This window comes from Grammomys surdaster, unplaced genomic scaffold, assembly GCF_004785775.1.
Source record: "Grammomys surdaster isolate TR1022 unplaced genomic scaffold, NIH_TR_1.0 126063, whole genome shotgun sequence".
Taxonomy (NCBI): Eukaryota; Metazoa; Chordata; class Mammalia; order Rodentia; family Muridae; genus Grammomys; species Grammomys surdaster.
This window is the reverse complement of record NW_021620873.1, coordinates 4374085-4399436: the sequence shown is the minus strand read 5'-3', so window position 1 is coordinate 4399436 and position 25352 is coordinate 4374085. Positions and strand designations below refer to the sequence as shown.

Genomic DNA, 25352 nt, shown 5'->3' with positions numbered 1-25352 from the left:
AGGAACTCAACTTTAATGTATCAGCCTCTTGCTTATATAAACTCGGAGCATAAGAAAGATGAGTTTGGGTGGGGTAAGATGATGTTGGGGGCAGGGAAGGGTGACAGAGGGTATGGGATGACTGACAGGGCCAATGGCAAAGCTCTACATCAGCAACAGCAGGGAAGAGGCAGAGCCAAACAGGTCTTGTTGAGTCACTCCAGTACAGAAGTGACTTGAGACAGGCCTAAAAACTCGAGCCAGGGTCAGGTTTGTCCACAAGGCCCAAAGCAGGGCTGAAATGGGGCCCATCACATACATGTATGCACATGTGAGTTCAGGGGTGTATTTGTGCGTATATATGTATGCACATGTGAGTATGTAGGTGTGTTTGCACACATGCATGCATGCACATGTGAGTATGTGCTATTAGTGTGGTCAGAGGACACTCTTGGGCATTGTTCCTAGCCTTCTACCATTTTTGAAGTTGGTCTCTTGTTATTCAAAGCTGCACTTGCTAGCCTAGCTTGCCAATGGGCTGGGAGGGCTTCTCCTGTTCCTGACTCAGGTCTCTCTGTGAGAGTGTGGACTACAGATGTTACTGTGTACTTATTTGGTTCCTGAAGATCCAGAGTCAAGTCGTCATCCTTGGATGACAAGTACTTTATCCACTGAGCATCTCCAGGCTGAGAAATATCTTTGATTAACATAAAGCATTTTATATAATTTTTCCTGTTTCCTTTGATTAAAAAACAGATTCTTTTAGAATCTCTTTTAGAAAGAAATCATTACCAAAGCCCAAGTATCTAGTATGAAATTTGTTAGTTTAACAATGCATTAATGACTCTTTTGAATGTTATTCTATATAAATAAATAGCATTTTAAGGGTTCTTGAAACAGTTAATAGAGCCCCAAATACCATTTCAATAGGTTTTAAGAAAATAATAATATTTAAGGTTATAAATATGTACTTACTAGGCCTTTTGGTATGTCTCCCAGTAACTAGAATCCATACATATACATACAAATTGTAAGTTAGGCATGCCAAAAAATAAAAAGATTAAAAATAAAAATAACAATAGCACAAAATAAAAATACTTATAAGGAATCAGAGCAGCCAAAAGTTTTGGGGAATTTTCAGGACAGAGTCCATTTTATTCTATTCTGTCTTAACATAGAATGGCATACAAGCAGCTGCGTGGACACAGTTGTGAACACACAAAGCACAGTTGCATCAACAACACGTAAAGTGTGTGTCTATCTTTGGAGGGAAGTCTTGGGTGATCTTTAAGGCTGCCTTTTGATTTTCTGCCAGTCTGTGTCATCATTAGATACTCTCCATCCATTTACATAAGGTGGCCATACCAGGGCTTGGTTTCTTGACTTCTCAGTTGTCTTCAAGAAGGGAAGATGGGTTAGTGCCCTGGACCAGCCAGCAAGTCTTTCTGTGACAAGTTCCTGAAGGAGGGGCCTGGGGTGAGGAAAGCTGGTACCAGGTCTTCCATATCTGATGGCTATGTCAAACAAGTTTATTAAGAAATACAGCATCTTATATGTGGTTTGCAGTAGGGAAATGGGCCAAGATCAGCAGAGAGCTAAGTCTGTGTTGTCAAGAGAATGCAAGACACTTTAGACACAGCTGCCTTAGGATTTAAGCACAGCCCTTCACAGGGGAAAGCTAGGTTCCTAGCAACCAAAACTTTGAGGTTCTGGCCCTCGCCCCAGACCAGTCTGTGCCAAATCTGTCCTTGGTCAAGGATATAAAACTTATGTTCCTTTGTCCTTTCAACAAATCCTCTGGGAAAACCTTGGGTCTTCCTGGCTCCCAAACAATTAGAATGTCCTTCTTTCTGTCTTCTGAGCCTTGAGTTCATTGGGCCTGTCTGAGCATGGCCCCAGAAGCACTGGAAATACTAGTCTGGCTTACCTTTCCCTTGCAGAGGTTTCAGTGAACAGCCTGTACTGTCTCTGGCCTAGAACTAAGTTCTCTGCTCTGAGCATCTCAGATGCTATATGTTTTACCCTTGTAGAACTAGGTCTGTGTCATTGGGAGCTCTGCAGTGTTCACTAATGGACTAATTACTTTACTGTACTGGTAAGCCCCTGACTCCAGGTTTCCTTTTGTGAAGGCTTTTGTTGTGTTAAGTCGCCTTTCAGGTTAAACGTTCAAACGGTTGGTGTTTTCCTTTGAACCTTATGTTTACAGAGCATTTGACCTAGAGAATTTGTTCCATATCCTGGAAAGTAGTGTTACTTACAGTAAATGGACCGGGAGGAGCTGAGTGTGTTAGAGTATAAAGCAGAAGTAAAGCACTGTGGTAGAAAACAGTGAACTATAGTTAACTAGGACAGTGAGCATGAGGACCGACCCTGTGGGTGACAGGGCTGGACTTGCAGTGACAGCTAACATTGAAGCTGCATCTGATTTTTCCATTGCAGTCATCCTGTCAGGTGTCGGGGAAACTGGAAGGAAGATTGGACACAAAGAAATGCTAGTGACATGGGAAATGCCAGGATTATGGTGGTGCTTTGAGGACCCAACAGAATCGAGCAATAATTTGGACATTGCCATCTTTCTTTGTCTTCACCTGTGCTCAATGGCCAGTTCTATGAGAACACTGACATATTTACAGCCAAGGCATAACATTTGAGGCAAAATGTGTGCTTTTCACAGATTAAAGGAAGATCCTCAGTGGCAGCCGTCTCCCAATCTTAAGTCTAGAACTTGCAACCATTGCTGCTGCATGCAGTTTTTTTGCCCCAACAAATTCAGCTTATGCCCTGTAGAACAGGGAAGAGGCTCTATACACACTTCCAATCCTAGCCACAGAAGCTGCAGAAAAAAACAGTCAGAATGGGAGAGGTGCCCTATGTTATACCCACATTCTCTGCAGAGCCTGTTCACAGTTCCCAAGTGCTGGGGAAGGAGAGAATAGTTGTATATTGCATGCCTTTGTTTAAGGAAGGGAGAAACATTGAAGAGAATTTTGTGCCTATCTTTTTTAGGGTGTACTCTACTTTGATAAGCAAATTTTAGAATTTGGATGGTACTCATTGAAGCTTGCAGGTTTTTTGTGTTCTAGGACAAAGAGTAACACAGGGATACATACTAACGTAATAGAGAGAAATAGAGACAGCTTATTAAGAAGCTGGGAGAATGCAAATGCTGAAAAGCACTGGGCCAAAGGTTCAGGAAGCTAAAGCCCTCTATATATCACCTGCTTACCCCATGTTTGTATAGCCTATCCTGTTCTTGCAAAGAGTCCAGGTCTGAAAGGTTTCTGGTTCTTGACCTACTGGCTTCTTTCATGTTTATTTGTTCTAATTGTGTGTATATGTGTGTACATTTGAATGCAGGTACTTGCATTAATTTCAGATACCCGTAGTACTGGAGTTATAGGGAGATGTGAACTACACATTGTGGATGTTGGGTGAAATCCTGTTTCAAAAGTAAAATAAAATGCTACTACTGATTACTCTCCCTTTGACATCAGAATTTTGGCAGTTGTTAACTTTTGAGACAGATATTTTATTGAACTTGGAGCTCACTGACTTAGCTGGAGTGGCTGGCCAGAGAGGTCTAAGGATCGTCCTGTCCCTGCCTCACTGACTCTGGAGTTACGTAAATGCCGTGCCACACCCCACTTGTTTTCACCTGGGTTTTTGAGGCCCCCATGCCAGGTCCTTACGTTTATGCGTCAACTCCTTTACCATCTGAGACTTCTCCTCAGATCCCTTTATGTTCAAATTTTGATAATTTTCTTTTTCACATATAAGGTAAAATATTACCTTTACTAATAGAGAAAATATAAGTAAAAACAAAGGTATTATTTGCTCATAATCTTTTCCCCTAAGCAGCACTGTCCTTAGGTTACTCATTCATGCTTACAGGTTGTGATCACTTGCATCCAGTGTTTCTCTCTTAGTAGATGAATTCACTGGGAATGTGTATTTTCCCAAAACTTTAATACCTTACTAGTTAGCAGTGGCCCCACTGTTCGATCCCAGCTACATTTATAACTGCCCCTCGCCTTGACAGAGGTCAGAACGAGGCTCTTGTTCTCTGTGTAGCTGGAGGAAAGTTGTTCTCATGATCTGTGTACGTTTGCAAAGGTCTCCATTCCTTACTGTGGAGCCATTCCAGTTGGTACCTCACATGAGACAGCATGGTATGGCTGCCATTCCTGTCAAACAAATGGAAAGTTGAAGCAATATGCTGTAAGTTAAGACATTGTCTAAATGTTCTTTTTCATGCAGCAGCTGAGAAAGTACTTAGTCAAATGTTCAATTTTCTGTTCTTATTTTGTGATTCTTGTGTATTTTGTAGCTTTTGAGCAGTGTGGTCTGCTAATGCCTTAGAATGGTTTCCATGACTAAGAAATAGAAGAAGTGAGTTTTGCTTGTTGTCAATAATGCAAGAGAACTTGGAAGTTTAAAAATTTCAGTATAAAAAAGCATAACTGAATATAAAGTGAATGGCTCTGGGGTGTGTGATCTACTGAAACATAGCTGAGTTTCTTTATATTGTATGCCTCTGGGATGTGTGAGCCTTATCTTTCTTGTTTGAGATATTTGAAGTGTGATCATTTCACTGGTAATTGCCTACTAAGTATTAGCATAGGTAACGTGGTCTAGACTTAAGAACTGTACTTAGATCTGTTTCTCATTGACAAGTAATTGAGCTCCTGGTTACTCCTTAGTGTTAGGAGTACTGGGCAGGTAGGCCTTGTATTAACAGCATGTTGGTGGCTGGAATGCTGGTTTTGATGGTAGGACAGCATTTAGGATTCTTTTATGCTTGTTAAGAATCTTTCTCTCCTCTCTTACTGAAATTTTTACCAGAGATCAGCAGGGTCGTTCAGAAATGAAGCTGAAAATTACATTTTTGGTTATTGCATCTTCATTTATTTAGAAATTTTCATCATATATCTGGGTGAGAATGACTTAATTTGATGAGTTTTCCTTTTTCTTTTAGGCTCAGTTTATGAACCTCTTAAAAGCATTAATCTTCCAAGACCTGATAATGAAACTCTGTGGGATAAGTTGGATCATTATTACAGAATTGGTAAGCACTGATGACTAATATTGACTGTTCTGTAGTCATATTTCATATGTTTTGTTGAGTTACTATTCTACAATTTGAAGAGGGAGTAGTTTTTTTGTGTAAGTACCTGTATATTTTAGTTGTGTATCTATACTGGACTGTAAAAGGAATCTACAGGTCATACCTAGCCCATGAATAATTTTATGTTACCAATATCTTTTAGTATTTTAACTTTTCTAAGTATTAATAGATTTTATTTTATTTATTTATTTATTTATTTATTTAGGTATTTTTCAGGCATTTCTCTGTGTAGACCAGGCTAACTCAAACTAACAAAAGTCTTCCTGCCTCTACCTCCTGAGTATTGGGCTTAAAGGTGTGTACCACCACACCAATTTCAATAGGCTTTATAACTTGAGTATGATTTTGTTTTGGTTAATGAACAAATGTTTCATATGAGTATAAGCTTGGTTGTTTACATATGGTTAGTTTCTAACTCACTGAAGCAAAAGACACAATCTCAGGTGACTTCTTCCGTTAGCAGGGTCAGTTCCTCCAGTGGGTTTGGTTGTTGCTTTGTTTGATTTTAAGTTTTGTTTATCCAAGATCAACTTGGCAAATGTAAGCAACTTTGAAATATATTCGAATAGAATTTTCCTTTTTTTTTTTTTTAATCAGACCATGAATTGGAATGTCTATTGATTTTTTTTTTTTTTTGCAACCTTGCTTCTTCTTGTTCTATTATGGTAAAAAGCATAAAATTTCACTCATCTCCCAAAACATGGTTTTCTTTTTTGTCTTTTCAACTTCATGTAAGCTTTATTTCAGCTTATTTTTCACCAGGATTTTGGTCTGCATTCTTATATTGCACTCTCTGTTATCTTTATAGCAATAACAATCAGGACTAATTGTAGTTTTAAAAGAAATGGGGGACCTGTGGGGGACCAATTCTTTACCATGAGAAAGATAATAAATGTTCTGGAAAAGATTAGTTTGATCTGAGAATACTGAGTGTAGTGTCGCATACCCTATCTCAGCATCCAGGAGGGGGAGATAGGAAGACAGTGAATTGCAGACTAGCCACATAGTAAGGTCTTGTCTTAGGAAATAAACAAAGAACAAAACAACGACGTGTTAGGAATGTCAGAGCTGGGGGAAGGGAGTTGTGGGGAGCAGAACGGAACACTTTCTCCGAGGCACAACATAGCTGTTGCACCCTTGAACTTACAAGAGCTGTATAAGATTAGACAGTTAACACCCTGTAGTGAAATGGAGTGGGCCTTGTGGGACCCCACCCCTGCCTGAGGATTTGTACTTGGTTGATAGGGGAGGGAGAGACATTTCAGTCATATGTCTACGGCTTGGGTGCCAAGTAAACCTTCACCTTTATTCTTGTAGACAACTTTAATGAATGTGTGAGGGAGATATAAAGTAGAAGGAGGGTAGTTGAGAGAAGGTAATGTTGAACATGACCAAAATACAGTGTATGTATACATCAAAATATCATAATGAACCCATTATATATAACTAACATATTCCTTTACATTGTTTAAATGAAAAATGGTAAGAAAAGAAGAAAGTGGTTATGTCTTAATCTACATTACATTGATTGAATGTATTTTAGGAAAAGTGTTTGTTTAAAATTTGACAGAAATAACATAAACTTCAGGAAATTTAACAGTGTAGTGTAATGTTCTTATTTTCCTGGAATGTGACCCCATCAAAGAGAGGAAAGCACCAATTTCAGACCTTTGCTATGCCCACACTCATTTCCCTGTTGCCATCCTTGCTATATAAAAATGGAGTTTTACATTTGAAATTTAAACATATTCCTCACCTGAACAGTTCAGTAAGGGAACTCCCTTTGGCAAATAGCAGTAATCAGTGAACTATAGGGCTCTGGCCTGTTTGTGGTCTTCCTTCTTCCTCCCTGACATGTTAGTTTTCAGAATCCAGTAGAACTGGCCTTATAACATAGAAAGTCATTTATTTACATTTGCTTTAAGTTTCTTACTTAACTTAGTTTAGCAAAAATATTATAGTCCTAGTTTTTAGTTAAGCTTTTCCTCTCCTCCTTGTCTGATACTATCTTAACAAGATTTGTATCATATGTTAACATTAACCAGCATAAATCCAAACTTTTAATACTGTAAGTGGTTGAAGGCTTTCTTCACAAGTATAAAGACAACTATTTGCAGTATGGATTTGCACTTGGCCAGAGTGACATGAAGCAGTTTAACATCTTAAAAATTTTATTCTAAAGCTAAGTTAGAAATAATAAAACTTTCAAGACTGCGATGAAGAAGCCAAGAGAAAAGACTGATTGTGCATTCATTCTTTGCCTTTGTAGTCAAGTCAACGATGCTGACGTATCAAAGTCCAACTACAGGTCTCTTTCCTACTAAAACATGTGGTGGAGATCAGAAGTCCAAAGTGCATGAGAGTCTGTACTGTGCTGCGGGTGCCTGGGCCTTGGCGCTAGCATACAGGTGAGCTGGTATCTGTTATCATAGTAACTCCAAGTGGACTAGCTTTATATAATTAAGGCTTTAAAAGAACCCTACAAAATTATTTTGGAGATGATTTGGTAAATTCGAGTATAGACTGTATATTAAATTACATAATATACTATCAATTCTTAAGTGTCTTGAATGTAGTTAATGTTGCTCTGGTTATATAAAAGAATGGCCTTTTTTTTTTCCCATCTAGAGATACTTCTAATGGGTAGAGGGTAAATACTCATGAAATTTGTAGCTTTCAGATAGTGAAGAAAATTGATATTTAGCTTTGCAATACAAAAGAAGATAGTATTAATAACTGGTGAATCTAGGTAAAGAATAAATGGTTATTCATTGCAGTATTATTTTAACTGTTTTGCAGTTAAAGTTTTGAAATAGCAGAGGGACAGAAAATTGCTTTAAAAAATTATATGCAACAGAGGGACTAAAGTCAGGCACCAACCTTCCCAAAAGACCTCAGAAAAGAATTGAGTCTTACGTACATTATCCATGCAGATCTCAGGGAATGGAGGAGAATCAGGACAAATGCACGATATGCTTACTTTAATGCCTCCATCTGCTCAGTGACCTGACAGTCTTGAATAATTTACTTTTTCTGACGTTCAGTATCCTATGTATATGATATCTACAGAAATAAAATTTGATATACTTTTTTTTTTTTTTTTGGTTTTTCGAGACAGGGTTTCTCTGTGTAGTTCTGGCCATCCTGGAACTCACTCTGTAGACCAGGCTAGCCTCGGACTCAGAAATCCGCCTGCCTCTGCCTCCCAAGTGCCGGGATTAAAGGTGTGCGCCACCACCGTCCGTCTAGTCTACTTTATTTAAGGAGGCCTGGGATAATTTTTATCAAGTGGCAGTGATCTACAGATATTTCACTTAAACGAAACAGTGGGTGAGTGTCATGCTTAAGTTTTAGCTGTGGTTATTTCTGGTTATCTCATCTATCTTTTAAAGTCATTCATAATTAAAAGACTTTCCTCCCCCCACCCCGAAGAATATCTTAATCTAGTTTAATGGTTAGATTTTAGCTGTTATTTTTTTAAAAGCAAGAGAGGTAAAATATGACCAATTTATTTTTAAATGAAAACTTGAGCCCGTGACACTTCATGGACATGCCATCTGTGTCATTGGACGGGCATGCTAAGTTTAGTGGAGGGACTCTTTAAAGACTAACGTGCGGGGCACTGCAAAGAAAGTGTGTGTGCACCTTAATATTTGCTTCTTTGATTCCAACTGGGAGTTCCGGATTATAAAGAGATAGGTTGCCTGCATTTTGTAACAGTGAATTTAAAATGATTGTGGGTGATTTTTTTCTAATATATAAATAAGCTTTACGTTTTAGCCAGATCATTTTAGAAAATTCCCTCCCCCAAAAATTGACTCACTCCCGCAAAGCAAGGAAAAGGCCGCACAAGCTTTAGCATGAGGTTTTTAATTGCAGCATTTGTACATCTGCTGGGAAGATGAAATTTCACTGACAGAATTGGTAGATGTCACCAGAACAGAGGATTAGCCAGTTAGTCAAATACTTAATTATCAAAAGCTCTACTCCCTTTTTAAATGCAATTCCAATTTGTTTCCTGAGTTATCTCTCTTACCCAGGCGCATTGATGATGACAAGGGAAGGACCCATGAGCTGGAGCACTCGGCCATAAAGTGTATGAGAGGAATTCTCTACTGCTATATGCGGCAGGCTGATAAGGTAAAGCGCACGGGCTGAAATGCTCATATCGTTCTAAAGGATTAATTTAACCAGTACTGCAGTACTATCCTCTGAAGAATGTGTGTTTAAAAGGTAAAGCCACATCCTAGGACAGTCTCTGTAGTTCAGATCAGCCTCCCCTTCCCAGCCCAAGCCTTTGAAATCCTGAAACTCACATAACAACGACAGTGTGAGATGATTAAAAATTTTTGTTTAGACTTGAATTTGTGTTCTAGATTTGTTGTCTCTTTGATAAAGATCCATATTCTTGGGAAGCCACAAATATTCATAGTTCGAAACAACTTATTATTTAAAGAATACCCTTGTCAACCTTAAGTTTGGATGTGTGAATTTCTATGGGAAAAGGGAATTTTGAAAGAATAATGTCTCAGTCAGGTGTGGTGTCACACATCTTTAATCCAAGCACTGAGGAGTCAGAGGCAGGTGGATCTCTGCCTTCTAGTTCAGCCTGGCTTACAGCGGTAGTTCCAAGACAGCCAGGGCTACACAGAGAAACCCTGTCTCAAAACCCCTAAAAGTATAATGTCTCATTCATTTGCATGCAAAGAAGCCAGGAATTACAGCTTTAGAAAACAGAACCTTATAGTGTTACATGGAGATGAAAGAACCAATACACCTACCATGGTTTGTCTAAACTGTAAAGTTCTAGACAAATATAACACATTGTTTGCTTTACTTACCTACTGTGTTGAAACCTTCATTCCTCACGCTGTGTTCACATATGTACTCCAGTGTGTCATGGGTTCCTAAGATTACAGCAGGTATAATGATTCTCACAGGATTCAGAAGGTCTTAGTCTGTGCTTCATTATAGCATAAGGAGATGAAGCATGGTTGGGCAGAGGTACCTGGTGGTGTATAGGAGACAGGCCAGCTCCTCAGAGCAGTACATGTGAGGATGTGAGGTGCTGTTGCCAAGCCTGCTCATTTTTTTAAACTCAAGGGTTTTTTTTTTCTTTTTCTTTCTTTTTTTTTTTTTTTGGTGTAGGTATACTCTGCCTAAAACCCAGATTCTAGACTCCCAAGAGAAGACTGGGTATAGTCTAAACCACACCATTTTTAGACATGCAAGCCACTCTTTCGGAATGGAAGCCCTTCCAAAGTGCAGATTAGCACATGGGCCAAGGCTTACACCTGTAAACATTGTTTTCTGAGTTGTCAGCCACAGACTCACTGTACTTATTTTTCAAGACAATCTCTACAAGTGGCTGCACTGGCTTCTCACACTCCAGTTGTGTTGTTTTACATGAGGTGACTTTCCACATGTTTCTGTTGTTTTTTATCTGTAAAATATGAATCCCAGGAATACCTGCTTCATACAGTTCCTGTGAGGAGAATGAAATGGAGTATAAAGAGTACTTGGGATCCTGGTCCTGCAGGCTCCATGTTTTCCCTCTCTCTTTAGACCATGCCATTCAGATGTGTCTCCAGCTTGCACAAAGACACAGCCGTGATACGTTGTTTTAACTGCTACTTGGAAATAGTTTTCAAATGTGGAAGCAGATCTTTTAAGATCTATCTTTGAAGTCATAACTTTAAAGTATATTATATGTTGCCAACAGAGTATGACAGTATCATTAGCTGGAAAAAAAGTGTACTTGATATTAGCTGAAAAGGGTGTGTCTAACAAAGGCATCCCTTGTCTACTGAGATCCGATTTTCTAGATGCTTGTTGCAAAGATTGTGTAGATGCTGAAGGAGAAGTTTCGTGTTTAGATTGCTAGAATTAAACTAGTATGGCATACATTAAATAGATGTAATTGTGGTTATTTTTTTTTTCAAAGTATGATAGTACTGTTCACTTCCCAAGTATCCTTTCATGCATGCCACGTATTTTTATAAGGTCAGCATTTCTTTTTAGGAAGTATTGTAAGAGCCTTGAATTTCATGTGCTTGGTAAACAAGCTGGCAGACATGAATTGGGATTAACAAATGGAAGGCAGAGATAGAATGATGTAAAGTTCTCTTTCCCACTTTGTGGCATGATTAGCCGTGAGGTAATGGCACTTTATATTCTTCACACTTACCAAATAGTTACCACAATTAGATTTTCTTTTAAGTACAGCTTGAGTTTAACTTAAACTACTCAATTATAAAAAAACAACATCCGCTAAATTATAAAGAATTAACAACATTTTCATTAATTTATTAACATAATTCTATTATTAATGTAGACCATTAAAATAAATGGTGAGTTGAATCATTTTGGCTTTTTATTTTGCTAAAATTTCTTCTCTGCAGGAGACACAAACAATGTCTACCTCTCTTTTTAGAGTCCTGATGACAAACTGAAATACTCCAGTAAAGTTTACTGTGGGAACCTATGGGTTAATGTATAGAACAGTGGGTGAGGGATTATGGACAGGGGTATATGTAGCCCTAAAGCAGCCATGCTTGCAGGTCTGCACCAACATGAATGATGACTCTCTCTTGGCCACATACATGGAGCCTCTTCCCTAGTCCAGCCTTTCTATTCTATTTTCTGAGTCCATTTGCAATCAGGGTAGAATTCATAGAACGAGCAGACTGGGATTTGGAGTTAAATGCTTGGATGGGATCCCATGACTCTGTCAACAGTCAACAAGCCCAGCTGTGATGATCCTTTCTAAACTGACACTGCTAAGCTCATGAAGATGGCGGCTTAGAGAATGAGCCTGGACAACATTGTCTATACCACAATTATGTCAGTTTCAAGTATTCGTGTTATCATAACCTGTCTTGATGCCTACATCTTTCTGGAGTAGGAAAGCAGAACATATTACTGTAATCCACATGAAGTATGAGGGACTGATTCTGAGATTGAGCATTATACCTAGATTAGTGTCTCTCACCGTATGTTCCATGGACTTTTGCTGGAGAGATGTGAAAAGACATCTGCTATGCCAGAAAAGATATAAACTGCAGAACAAAGTATAGTTTTACCAACATCCAACTTGGCAAACCTATGACTTTACTGTGCTTGTTTCCATGGATGAAAGGTTACATAACAACATAGGTGACTCCAAAATAGCCACACCACCAAAGAAAATCTTACTTCAACATGGATGACAACTATCCTATAGCTACAGAGAGGGAGCTATTCTTCAGTTAAGCTTTTATACTCTATATACTCCACCGTCAGCTTAGGCCACAGACTACAGACAAGGCATACAGCTGTGAAGTAGATGTATAATGCAGTCACAGCAATCTCAGTCGAGGGTTAAATAACCCTCCTTATAAGAGGCAAAGGTGACAGGCTGGATCTTGGATCTTCTTTTTGTTGTTGTTTATTTGCTGTTTGTTTTGAGACAGGTTTTCTCTATTATATTGTGGTTGTCCTGGAACTCACTCTGTAGACTAGGCTGGCCTCCAACTCACAGAGATCCACCTGTACATACCTTACATGTGCTGGGATTAAATGTGTGGGCCACCAAGCCCCAAAACAGGCTGGATCTTACGGGTCTGTTTCAGGTAGCCACCAATGTTCTGATGAAGGTAATTGTTTAGTTTTATGTATATTTCTGTGATAAAATAACTTGAAAAAAGCCATTTGGAGGAGAAAAGGGTTTATTTGGCTGTCAGTTTCTAATTGTAGTCCATTATTTTGTGAATATCAAGGCAGGAAGGCAAGCAACGAGTCAAACCACACCCACAGTCAAGAGCAAAAAGAGTACTCACTCCCTTGCCTATTATTCCGGCACAGCTAGCTTTCACCTCCCATGCTGTTTAGACCCCTGTCTATATGATGCTGCTGTTCCCAGTGTGCTGAGTCTTCCTACTGCAATTAGAAATCAAGGCAGTCCCGACAGATATTTCCACTGTTTGGGTTCCAGAGCCTCCCCACAAACCATACAAACACTGATGTCTGTTAGACAGGGATGGTTTATTGAACAAACACCAAAAGACTGGTTGACAGCTTCAGACTTGGGAGCTGAAAACTGTATACCAAACATTTCTCAGTGCCAGCTTATAAAGGCTAAAACCACAAAAGCCACAGTGAGCTTCTATGCAAGCGTGTGAAGTGCTGCTGAATGGTCAGTAGGCTCTGACTTGAGCCATTGAGACATAACAGTTCATATTGATCTTTAACTTGATGAATCCTAAGTGAAGCTTGTGGTTGTAGAATTTCTTAAGACTAACAAACCTCATCACATACAGAACATAACAAGGTATGTGGTCAAGTTATTTTTCTGTGTCAATGTCTAGTAGGCATATTACAGCAACAATATGAAATAGCTTGCCGGCATGGAACAAAATGTCTACAGTTATGCTGGCAGGGCAGGCCTCACTCACAGGCCAGTCTGATGTAGGTAGTTCTTCCTTAAGGCTCTTGACAAAAGGTCCTGTTTTTGTTTTTTGTTTTTTTCCAGTTTGAAACTAGCATAGTGGTAAAAGTAGGAGAAAAGTAATCTATACTTAATACTTCTTATTACTTCTCTTCCTGCTGGATAAGCCATTTCTTCATGAATCTATGGAAGTGTGAATATTGTTTTATTGCATGTGTGTGCCAGTACACATGTGTGAAGGTCAGAGCACAACTTGCAGAAATCCTTACTTCCCACCAAACAGGGCATAGGAATGGATCAGATTGCTTAGCCAAAGCACCCTTTACCTGCTGAGCTATCTCTTCTGCTATGAGCATATGGTGTGTGTGTGTGTGTGTGTGTGTGTGTGTGTGTGTGTGTGTGTGTGAATGTGTGAATGTCCCTGCTGTATGTGTAGAGGGCAGAAGACACCTGACCAGTATCAGTTCTCACCTTCCACCTTGAATCAGGCTCTGGCTTGGTGGCAAGGTCATTTCTAGGCCTTTAAATGGTGAAATAATTATCTTTTCACCTTTTTTTTTCCATTAAAGAAAAGAATATTTGTAGTATGAATATGCTGTTTGGCCTCAAGGTTTATGATCTTCATCTCCTAAAGTAAATTAATAATCAAGAAAGTGTAAGCTTTTCTTCTTTCAATGGACCGTACTTCTTGGTGTTCTTAGAAAAACACCAGCTAAAAGATATTTTACATTTATTTGGAAGTTGACATGATTGCATGGAATTGTCCTTGATTTGTAGGATATAAAACAGTATCATCTTGTGTTTTATTATCTTGTCTGGGCTATTGATTATTAATGTCTTCCTAATATTCTGTTTGTTCTTGTCCTGGCTAGTTTTATGTCAGCTTGACACAAGCTGGAATTATTTGGGAAAAGGAAGCACAATTAAGAAAGTGCCCCCATCAGATTGGCCTGTAGGCAAGTCTGTGATGCACCCTGGGCTGGTGTTCCTGGGTTCTCTGAGAAAGCAGGCTGAGCAAGCCAAAGGAGCAAGTGAATAAGCAGCACTCTTCCATGGTCTCTGCACCAGGTGGTGTCCAGCTTCCTGCCTGGACTTGCCTTTGACCATAATATGAAGTATAAATGAAATAAACCCTTTCCTCCCCAAGTTGCTTTTGGTCATGGTGTTTCATCACAACAGCAGAAATCTGGTAGACAGCTCTTTTTTATCATTCTTGTGGAGAACACACGCAGAGCTTCACAAGTGATGTGCAGTTAGTTAACTTGGAGGTCTTTATGGTGGTTATGCCTTGTGCTTCATTTCATTTCAAATGCTGCTTAGTAGTTTCTATTCAATTAGAAATACACTGAAATTTTGTAAAATTTGTTCTTCCAGAACAGTTAAAAGGATGGTATGATTATTTTCCTCTAGATGTGTGTTATAAGGCTATAAATTAAGAACGGATGACAAACTAACTATCCCAAATAAGCAATTTATTCACAACACAAGTAAAATAAAATTCTGATAGATATAGTTTAGAAAAATTTGCTCTAATCATTTTTTTGATCTTTACTCAGCAAATGCTAAATAGCCTATAAAATACTAATTAATGTAGTTTGTTTCTTGACTGTTTTCAAGAGTACATTTTGTTTGAAGTTAACATACAGCATACCCCATTAATTTTCAAAGCTTACAGAATTTGAATATTTTTTTCTGAAATCTTAAATTGCTTGTCTTTTAACAGCTTTGAAATTCAAAGCCATTATATAACTCCCCATGAGAACATCTTTAATCATTTAGTGGTTAGTTTTCCCCTGACACAGTGGTTAGAAATAAACTCTCCTGCTGGGTTCTTGCATGTCATGAAGACAAATGACAAGCATCATCTTGTCAGCTGCTGCAGTGACTTCATTAACCTGACAAAACCTCGTCTTGTTAGATCCCTCTTAAATGGGTGTACTGGTTAGCTGTCGGCTTGACACAATAGAATCACTTGTTACGAGGGAGCCTCTGTTGAGGAATCGAATTTTCTCCAACAGTTTGGTCTGTGTTTAATGGTTAATGTGGTAGGGCCCAGCCTACTGTGGGTCTCTTCACACTTGGGGATGTAGTTTTTGACTGTGTAAGAAAGCAAGCTGAGCAAGCTATACAAAGCCAGGGGTGAACAGTAATTCCTTCATTATCTCTGCTTCAATTTTTGCTTCTTGATTTCTGTTTCTTGTTTCCTGTCCTAACTTCTCTCAATGTTGGACTGTAACCTGTAAGGTAAATAAACCCGTCTCCCGTCCACTGACCTGGTTTCTGTCATGTTATACCAGAGTACCACAAGAACAAACGAGGTCAGACATAGATACCAGAGAGTGGGGTTGTTGATGTGTTAGACCTGACCATGTTTAAGAGAGGACTTTGGAAGCATTTAGAGCTTTTGGCTGGCAAAGCCACTGAGCGCTCAGGGTTTAACTAGCTGTTCTTTGAGGGACTAGAAGAGAAAAGTATTGAGAGAAATGTTGATTATGGAAGCCTGGCTTGTGACTCTCATAGGGAAGTTTGAGAGTTCCCTGAAGACACTCAAGGGGCTGTTCCTGGGATATATGTCAGCTAGGAAATTGTGGACGTGAGACTTGGTGTGCTGTAGGTACTGACTGCCAGGGATGAAAAAACCTCAGGTCCTCTACTTGAAAGCCTTGTCTGTTTTATCTGTATGGGTGTTTTGTCTGCATATATGTTCATGTACTACATGTGTGCCTATTGTTCTCTTCGAGGTCAGAAGAGAGTATTGGATCCTGTGGCTTTGAGTTACAGATAGTGAATGCTTTGAAGCTAGTGTTCTTAACCACTCAGACATCTTTCCTGGCCCATCTACTTCCTTTTCCCTATTTCTTTTTTTTTTTTTTAAACCCTTGAGTCCAATTATTGGGGATTTTGACTGGCTTGTTCTTATGCAGGTAATCGTAGCTGCCAAGAATTCATAAGAGTGGTGACCATGAGAGTCATGACCAAGAAACTGCATTTCACAGCATACTCCTCATGACTCAGTCCTGATACTGTCCTGATTGATACTGATTTACATTTTGTTGACTTTAGTCGTATTTGTGCAGGGGCATGGCACCAGGTCTCCCAGTCCTAGAATAGAACTTTCTGTCATGATTGAAACGTTCTGTGTGCATACTGAGCATATACATTTGCATCATGTGGTTATGAAACAATTAAAATATGACCAGAAAATGGATTCCATAACTGAATCCATAAGCTTATGTGATTTTAATTCATTGTAATTTGATTAGTCGCTTGTAAAAAGTGGCTACCATCTTGGACAACATAGCTTCTAGTGTGAGCAAAGAAGAGCTCTTTTTTATTCACATCATTTTTCATACTAAGTGATGGGTGCTTTGCACCAAGCAAACGTTCATTTTGAGATGTCCAAAATTCTGCTGTTTAACTCAGTTCTACCAGCAACTATCTGGACTTACCTTAGATTCCAAAGGCTGAAGACTCAGTACTTTAAAACTGCCTGTGACTTCAGAGAACACGAGTGTTAGGATTAAATGGTCAAAGGTGCCTTGGGAGATCTTGGCCAAGGTGTGCCACTCAGAGATTATGCCAGGCAACAGATCTAATGCAAGAGGTTTACTGGGGCGTAGGAACATGAGATTTAGGAAATCATTGGTATTAACTTCATCCCCAGCTGCTCTCTGCCTTCCCCAGTAGAGGCCTTATGGGGTTGAAAAGCCAGGTGCCAGTGCTTCTTTTGTTTTCTCTGACAGCCACCTCTCCATCCTGAAGCTGCCTTGGAATGTATCAGGAAGCACCTGATTAGCTATCTCAGATGTCTTTGAAAAGGACTCATCAAGAGCAACAGTTGTGCTCTCAGTTGTGTCACAGGGAATACCTGAGGATCCAGTTGCTGGTAAAGAAAGAGAATGCCTGTCTTAGTTTCACAGGAAGAGTCAGACAAGTAAAGAGGATAAGACAGAATTAACTGAAAGTAACCTCACTATACAGAAATCCACGATGGGGGATTGACTGGGATTACAAAAATACCCTTTTCAGATAGTTTATTTTAAAGATTATTTTGTAAGGGTCCATGAGTTGCTGAAGAACGACACCCCAGACTCAAATAATATATAAACGCAAAGAGTGTTTTATTCTGCAGAAGTCCAGCCTGCTGGGGTCTCCCATAACCAAGATAGAGAGCTCTCGGGCCTGATTTAAAGCACATTAGGGGATTCTGGGGCAGGTGACCTTTATCCTGCTCATCTCTAGGAAGTTTCTATAACAGGGGTGTGGGGGCTGGAGACTTGCTGGAGAGTCTGGAAACTATTGCTGAGGAAGTAGCTGCGGAAGTCTGGAAACTGTTGCTGCCCATTTTCCTTGCCTTAGGCCAGCTGGTGGGGCAGCTTCTGAGACCTGGACTTGCCTGGAATTGCCCAGTCCTGAACTGCCAATTGAACCCTGTCATGGAGTCAGCTTCACCTTCTCAAGTTCTTTTATGTTGTTGACATCTTCCTATAATTGCATCATCTCCCTTTTCCTGCTCCTCCCTCCAAGTCCTCCCCTCTCCCCCTCCTCGCTGGCCTCTGTTTTTCATTAACTGCTGCTACATGCTTATATATACATATATACATATATACATATGTATACACCAACCTGATCACTCCATTAAGGGCAAGGTTTTTACTGTGGGTAGAATAGAGAAAAGATCCAGAGGCATCTGGAAGCATCCAGTGCAGAGAGAGGAAGAAGAGATTGCATATAGCCGACAAACTGGACAAGGCCAGGACTAGGGAAGCAGAAGACTAGACACAGTGAAATAGCAAGAGATAGAGAATAGAAAGAGAGAGCATGATAAAGAGACAGGGTAAGTGGGAGTAAAAGTTGGAGCTGGGAGTGATGGAGTGAGAGGGGCAGGAGGAGGACAGAGGGAGAGAGAAGGAGAGGGAGAGAAAAAGAGGGAGAGAGAATAGTGAGAATAAACTTGCCCTTATCAAGAGAACAAATGGGCATCAGGGAGAAGGGACACCTGAGGGTGTCAGAAGCCACCATGCTAGTGTGGAGGCTTTGAGGTGTATAAAGGGTACTTGTGGGTAGTGACTGAGCAAGCATGGAGGCCAGGATGGGCTTTGCTGTGCAAACACAGGTATAAGTCAATGAAACTGACCCTGTATTCCTGCTGACAGAGGTTAGGGAAATGACTCCTTTTGGCAGATGAGAACCAGTTTTCAAGTTCCTGAGGAATGCTGGCTTTTATCTCACTGCCCCAAATCCTCCTGTTGTCCAGTTTGAGCTCATTTCTGGATATTTGGTCAGCCTAAGACCTAACATATATATTTATAAATACAAAAGTACTACATGTTCAGACTGTATTGTGGTTCTTGTATGTATGTTTTCAGACTGGCCATTTGGTATGTCATTAATAAGTGTCCTTTTCCCAGGAGAAGACTATTTTGTCCCCTTCTGTAGATGGTGTTAGCAGATAGGATTTTTGTTGTTGTTGTTTTGTATTTGTTTTGTTTTTAATTTTTTATTATTTCTTTGTCAAATTTGCATCATGCACCCCAATCCTACTCATCTTCCTCTCTTGTATCCATCATTAACCTCCCCCCACAGAAAAACAAACAAACAAACAAACCCCTCATTCTGGATGCTGCAGTGTGGCATAGTATGCCATTTTGTCCACACTTCTTTGCAAATGTTCATTGCAATGACTCATCTGATCTGAGACTTCTGGCCTCTGCTACTCTATCAGTACTGGAACCTCACAAGGACTCCTCTCGAATATCCTATTGTTGCCCTGTGTTATGGAGATCCTGTAGTTTTGGATCTGTAGGTCCAAGCCCTTCATGCACTCCAGCAGTTCATCAATGGGTTAGTTGTTGGGATGGATCAATTCAAAGCCCTGGATCTAGACCTGAAAGGTATCTGAGCTGGTCCTCCCACTGGCTCTTCTGCACTCATACCCTCAGGGCTGGCTCACCTGCAACTCCTACATTCAAGGCCAGCTCTTATGCTACTCCTGTGAGGGGCAGGTATGGCTCCTGCTCTCCCACCCGCAGAAGGTGGCAAGTGTGGTGGAGGGAATCTCTCCCTTGCCCACACAGCCACATGACAGACAATTTGTGGGACCAGTTATCCCATGCTTACACCCTTGGGGCTAGCTCTCCTGCAACCCTCACATTCAGGGCCAGAAGTACTGTGCTGCCCAGGCAAGGTGCAGGACCTGCTGTCCGGAGTGTTTCAGTAGATGAGGGCCAGGAGCAGCTCTCCTGCTCTAGCAGATAGGAGTTTTGACTTTCTGTCTGTTGATTAGTTGGTTAGTTCTTTGTTTGGCTGTTTGTTTTGATAATGAGTCTTACTGTCAAAGCTTGGCTATCCTGGAACTCACTATGTAGACTAGGCTGGCCTTAAACTCACAATCTACTAGCCTATGCCTCCTAAGAGCTGGGATCAAAGGAGTATGCTACCACATTTAGCTCAGATGAGTTTTTAAGGATGAGAATCTTGAAAGAGATAAGAATATGACCATGTGTCCTCAACAGCATTGGCTGAGGTTGGAACATAAACTTGTTTGTGGTAGCATTACTCTTTGGAAAGAGAAGGAACCCCTTGCTGATTGTTTTCATCATTCTTTTCTTATATTTGGCACATCATTGGCATCAGTAAATGCTAGTCAAGTTCAATTGAGCAGATCCTGAAAGTCTTGGATATTTTAGATTTTTGTGGTTAAGGCAGGAACATTGGCCCATAGTCATGGCTACTCTTGAAAAGTACAACTTCTCAGCTTTTTGAGTCCAGATTGGCCAACTTAGCAAGAGAGAGCCAACTTTTATTTTTTTTTTTCAGAAAAACAAAAACAAATTATATGTAATTAGTAAATAAAGAATGTGCTCTATATCTTCAGAGAATTGTTACTTCCATAATTTTATATATATAAGAAAAATGAAAACATATTTGCAGTACCATATGTAAAGTGTGTTATCCCCAGGGAAGAGAAGGGAATCTGAATTTTGGATACTAAACTGCATTAGAATATAGTCTAAAATACTTTTCAGTTCCACTATCATGTTAAGCATTTCCAGTTAACTGTATAGTTAAGTACAGTTATTGAATCCTGTTATACACAGGAAACATGCATTTCACTCATAATTAAGTAAGATATTCTGGCAAGGTGGCTCAGCAGGTAAAAGGGCCTTCCACCAAGCTTGATGGCCTAGTGTCAGTCCCTGGGCCCCAAATGATAGAGGGTGAGAACTGTCTCCCACAAGCTGTCTTCTAGCCTTCAATATCATGTGTGGTACATGTATACATACCAACACATACACATAGACATATACACATACATATGTACACACACTATAAATAAATGAAATGTTAACAGAAGCCCTCAATCAAGTAATATTCAGTACTTTTCCACTAATTGTTGCAACCATGCTTACACACTTCCTACCCCATTAGAAGTCAGTGCTATGAATAGCACTAGGCAGTTGTGTGCAGTTGTGTGCAGTCTAGTGAGTTGGGCATCATGAGCTTTAGCTTTCATTGTGGAAAGAATTGCTTGAAAACTAACTGTCTCAATGGTAGATGAGTATGTGAGTGGCCACCATTCACACTGTGTCTCTAATTCTAGGTCCAGCAGTTTAAGCAGGATCCCCGGCCCACAACATGTCTTCACTCTGTTTTCAATGTGCACACCGGGGATGAGTTGCTCAGCTATGAAGAATATGGCCATCTTCAGGTAAAAGAAAAGTTAAAGATTTACTTCTCCACTATTTGTCTTCCATATCTTGTCATATTTGAGGATGCTTACACTTATTTTTAAAATTATTTTATTTATTTACATTCCAAATCTTGCCCTCTTCCTGGTCCCCCCTCCCAGAGCTTATACTTTTTTTTTTATGAGTAAATTTCACCACTTACTTCAAAATAGTGTAAATGGACCCTGAAATGCAAAATAAAGTTCATTTGTAAGTGATAAGGCTGAAGGAATTCCTTCATGGGATATAAAATGGACCATGTCATAGAATAATGGTTCTTTCTCTTTAGAAGGTAGACACCTACTTTTCCCTTCACTAATTAAAGCTTGCCTATATATTTAGGAGAATTTCTATACTTGGAAACAATAGGCAGTCAACAGGGTTATAACAATTATTTAGAAAGTGTGGTGGGCCAGTTCTTTTAGATTTTTTTTCTATCAACCTTCAATAAGGCTAAACACTTCTGTGGGAATATCACAAGCATTTTCTTTCTTTTTTTTCTTTTTGATTATCTAAATGATTTATATATTTAGAAATGTTCAATCAACAAGATGCCCACACAATTAGAGTTGTTACACAATATCTAACCTTTTGATAGAAGTTGCTACCCAGGACAGCTTTTGACCCATCCATCATCATTCTCCATGGCTGATAGCCTCCTTCTTCTCTTCCTCTTCCTTTATTTCTCCCCTCCCCTTCCTCTTTTTCCCCCCTCCTCTTCCTCTCTTTCTCTCCCAGCTCACCTCCTCTTCTACTGCCTAGTCAAGGAGCTCCACTGTGAATACAATGTAGCAGAATAAGTGTCCTGCTACATATTACCCTTTCTGTTAGAATAAAAGAGAAAAAAAACCTTTCCCTCAAAATATAATTAGAGCACAACTATTACCAATTTGTAATAATAAGGTACAAGACAGACCCAATACTCAGTCCAGTATTGTCAATAAAAAGACCATTGTCATCTATCTTTTTTTTTTTTTTAAAGATTTATTTATTTATTATATATGAATACACTGTAGCTGTCTTCAGACACACCAGAAGAGGGCATCAGATCTCATTACAGATGGTTGTGAGCCACCATGTGGTTGCTGGGATTTGAACTCAGGACCTCTGGAAGTGCAGTTACTGCTCTTAACCACTGAGCAATCTCTCCAGCCCCCATTGTCATCTATCTTGACTTAAAAGACTATAGTTCTGTATCTGGCTTATGTCTTGGCTTTAGAATGAATGCCATCTGAAAACCATCCTCTCAAATCTGTTCTCTCAAAGTAAATAGCCTGGGTTGGCTAAGAGACTGTAAGTCTTCAACCCTGTCAGAAATCCAGAATGACTGAATTAATTGAAGATTTTTAAGACACAACAGTTTTGTGTTTTGTTAAATTCTAGACATATAAGAATGTACCATAGAATTTTTCTTTTATTTTTTACTATCATCCCTATATTTGTCTATTTTCAGCTGGATATCGTATTACTTGTTTATAAAATATAAATATTATATACACTATTTATCCCTAATAGATTTTCTTTTTGTTTACCTGTATGTTCTGTTATTTTGAAATGAGATACTCATTAATCATATATTTCTTACTAAATATAAGTGTTTCTTCTGTGTGTGTGCATGTGCACTTAATGTGTATACATATACTTACATGTGTGCAGGCACATGCATATACATACATATATGCACATATAGTGCATACAAATATATATATACACATATATAGTATATACAAATATATACATACACACATATATATATTGCATATATATATTACATACAAATATATATATATTTCAGAAATATGGCCTCTGACCTCCACTCATGTACCGTGCTTTATGGGTGTGCATATGGACAAAGAGCACATATGTATGTGTGTGTGTGTTTACATGTACATGAGCGCATATAGAAGCCAGAGGACAACCTCCGATGTAGTTACTTGGACACTGTTCAATTTATAGATAGTGGTTTAATGCTAACTAATTAGACGAGGTTGGCTAGCTAGTGAGTCCCAGCAGTCTTGTCAATCTTGTGTCTACGAGCACTGGGATTACAAGAGGGTACTACCAAACCCAGCTCAGGTTCTGGAGATTGTCATATTCTCACACATGGCAAGCACTTCACTCGTTGGCCTATCTTTCCAGTTGGAGTGTCTCCTTTTTATATGTGAGTGGATTGTATTATTGTTTCTACTTAGAAGGTAGTAACATACCTACAGAAATAAAAGCTTGTTTATAAATCCAAACTTTACTATGTTGTCTCCAAACACAGAAAGCACTTTTCCCTATTTCTATATAGCAGATACTTATGTTAGTTTCTTTGTTTTTAATTGTGATTGAGTTAAATTCATTTTTCTAAAAACTTTATTACACATTATTAAATTCAAAATAAAAGGTATACAACTTTAATTTTCCTTTAAACAAATAAACTTTGGGTTAGTGAGATGGAATAGGGCATAAAGGTACCCGATATCCAACCTGATGACCTGGGAAGGAGAGAACCAGCTCCAGATATCTGGCCTCTGACCTCTGGGCATGTACTGTGATGTATGTGTGTACATATGGACAAAGAACTAAACTGTGGTAAAGTTTAAATTCTTAGGATTACTGAAATTATAAGAAAGCTTTAAAAGTCTCAAAGAGCTTACATCAAAAGAGTAGTCTCTCTAAAGAGTAGAATTATAGTTTTTTCTTTTTGTTCACATTATCATTTTAATTCTTGGGTGGAGATATGTATAATGAAAAAAATTATTAATTGATAGGTATTCTATATATTCATGGGGTATGTAATGTCAATAGATACAATGATTAAATCAAGATAATTGGCGTATTAATTATCTTAGACATTCAAAATTTCTTGTTGTAGCAGACAAAGTCTTTCTTAATAGTTATTTCCAAATACTCAGATTTTGTCAACAATAGGTAACCTGCTGTGTTAAGCACATTTAAAGTTATTCCTCCTGTTCAATTGTACCTTGAGCCAGCTGGCAGTCCTTTTTACCCCCATTTTCACAGCATTTCTTTGTGCAAGGATTTGAAAGGCACCAGTAATTTTCTGCCCCAACTTCCTGTTGTTGCTCAGTGAAAACTAGAGGCAAGATGGGGGAATACAAAGCACCAATGCTGTTAGGGAATAATAACCTTCACATGTAAACACAAACTGTACCTTGCTTGTGTTTACTTTTTAACTCAGATTTGCAGGATCCCAACATATTTTTTTCTTAAATTTTACTAATTTGATAGCAATTTTATTGAGATATAATTGGAACACCATGTATCTGAGATGTACCATTCTGTGTTTTTAGTATATTCTGAGTTGTGCAACAGTTGCTACATTGAAGTTTAGAACAATTCTTCATCCTCAAACTCTGAGCAATTCTTCACATTTCAAATTTAAAGGCAATCATATAAGATAGAATGTTGGAGAATCTTTTGTTACTGGCTTCTTTGATTACCAAAGATACATTACCAAATGGTTTCAGAGTTAAGGCACCAAAGGGGAGGGAGGACAAGGAGTATAGATATACCCATGTACTTGAGACCAGGCATGGTCAGAGTTGAGTGTCTGTAAGTAATATTTGGGGAAATGGTTCATGTAGCTTTTTAAATTTCTATTGAGAAATATGGTCTCACTGTATACAGCTCACTATGTAACTGAACGTAAGCCTTCCGAGTGGTGGGATTACAGGCATCGCACCTGGCTGGTCACATGATTATTGATGCTAAGCCCTACAACAGATTATCTACAAGGATTGGTAAAGATTCCAGTAGTGAAGTCCGTTCTAAGTCTGACAGTATGGTTCTCAGTTAGAGGCTAAAGGACCCAAAGCTGGGAAAGGTTGCATGATGTGTGAACCCTGGAACTCCCAAATTGAGGACATCTTGTGTAGCATTGAAGCCAGAAGACGAGCGTCCTAACTCTGGCAGAGAGAGCAAGGATTTCCACTTCCTCTGCCTTTTTTTTTCCACATCGGAGACAGTGTTTTACTAACTATCCAGGTGCCCTTGTGTCTACTCAAGCTGACATTAAGAGTTAATCATCATTCAGAATGTGTTCATATTGGAGATGTGAGATACTTATATATTCTATCATAATCTT

General features: G+C 39.1%; 1 protein-coding gene across 5 annotated transcripts in view; it reads left to right on the top strand.

The window, feature by feature from the left end:
* The window catches only part of Phkb (phosphorylase kinase regulatory subunit beta), a 172927-nt gene that overhangs the window by 19913 nt on the left and 127662 nt on the right, over positions 1-25352 (top strand). For 4 of the 5 annotated variants that reach the window (XM_028755473.1, XM_028755471.1, XM_028755474.1 and 1 more), the window contains 4 exons: positions 4955-5044; positions 7374-7512; positions 9145-9244; positions 21133-21240. In XM_028755473.1, coding sequence (XP_028611306.1) covers positions 4955-5044; positions 7374-7512; positions 9145-9244; positions 21133-21240 — 437 coding nt within the window. Of the gene's footprint in view, positions 1-4954; positions 5045-7373; positions 7513-9144; positions 9245-17318; positions 17416-21132; positions 21241-25352 lie in introns of those variants that run through there. The other variant, XM_028755475.1, reaches the window with a different exon arrangement.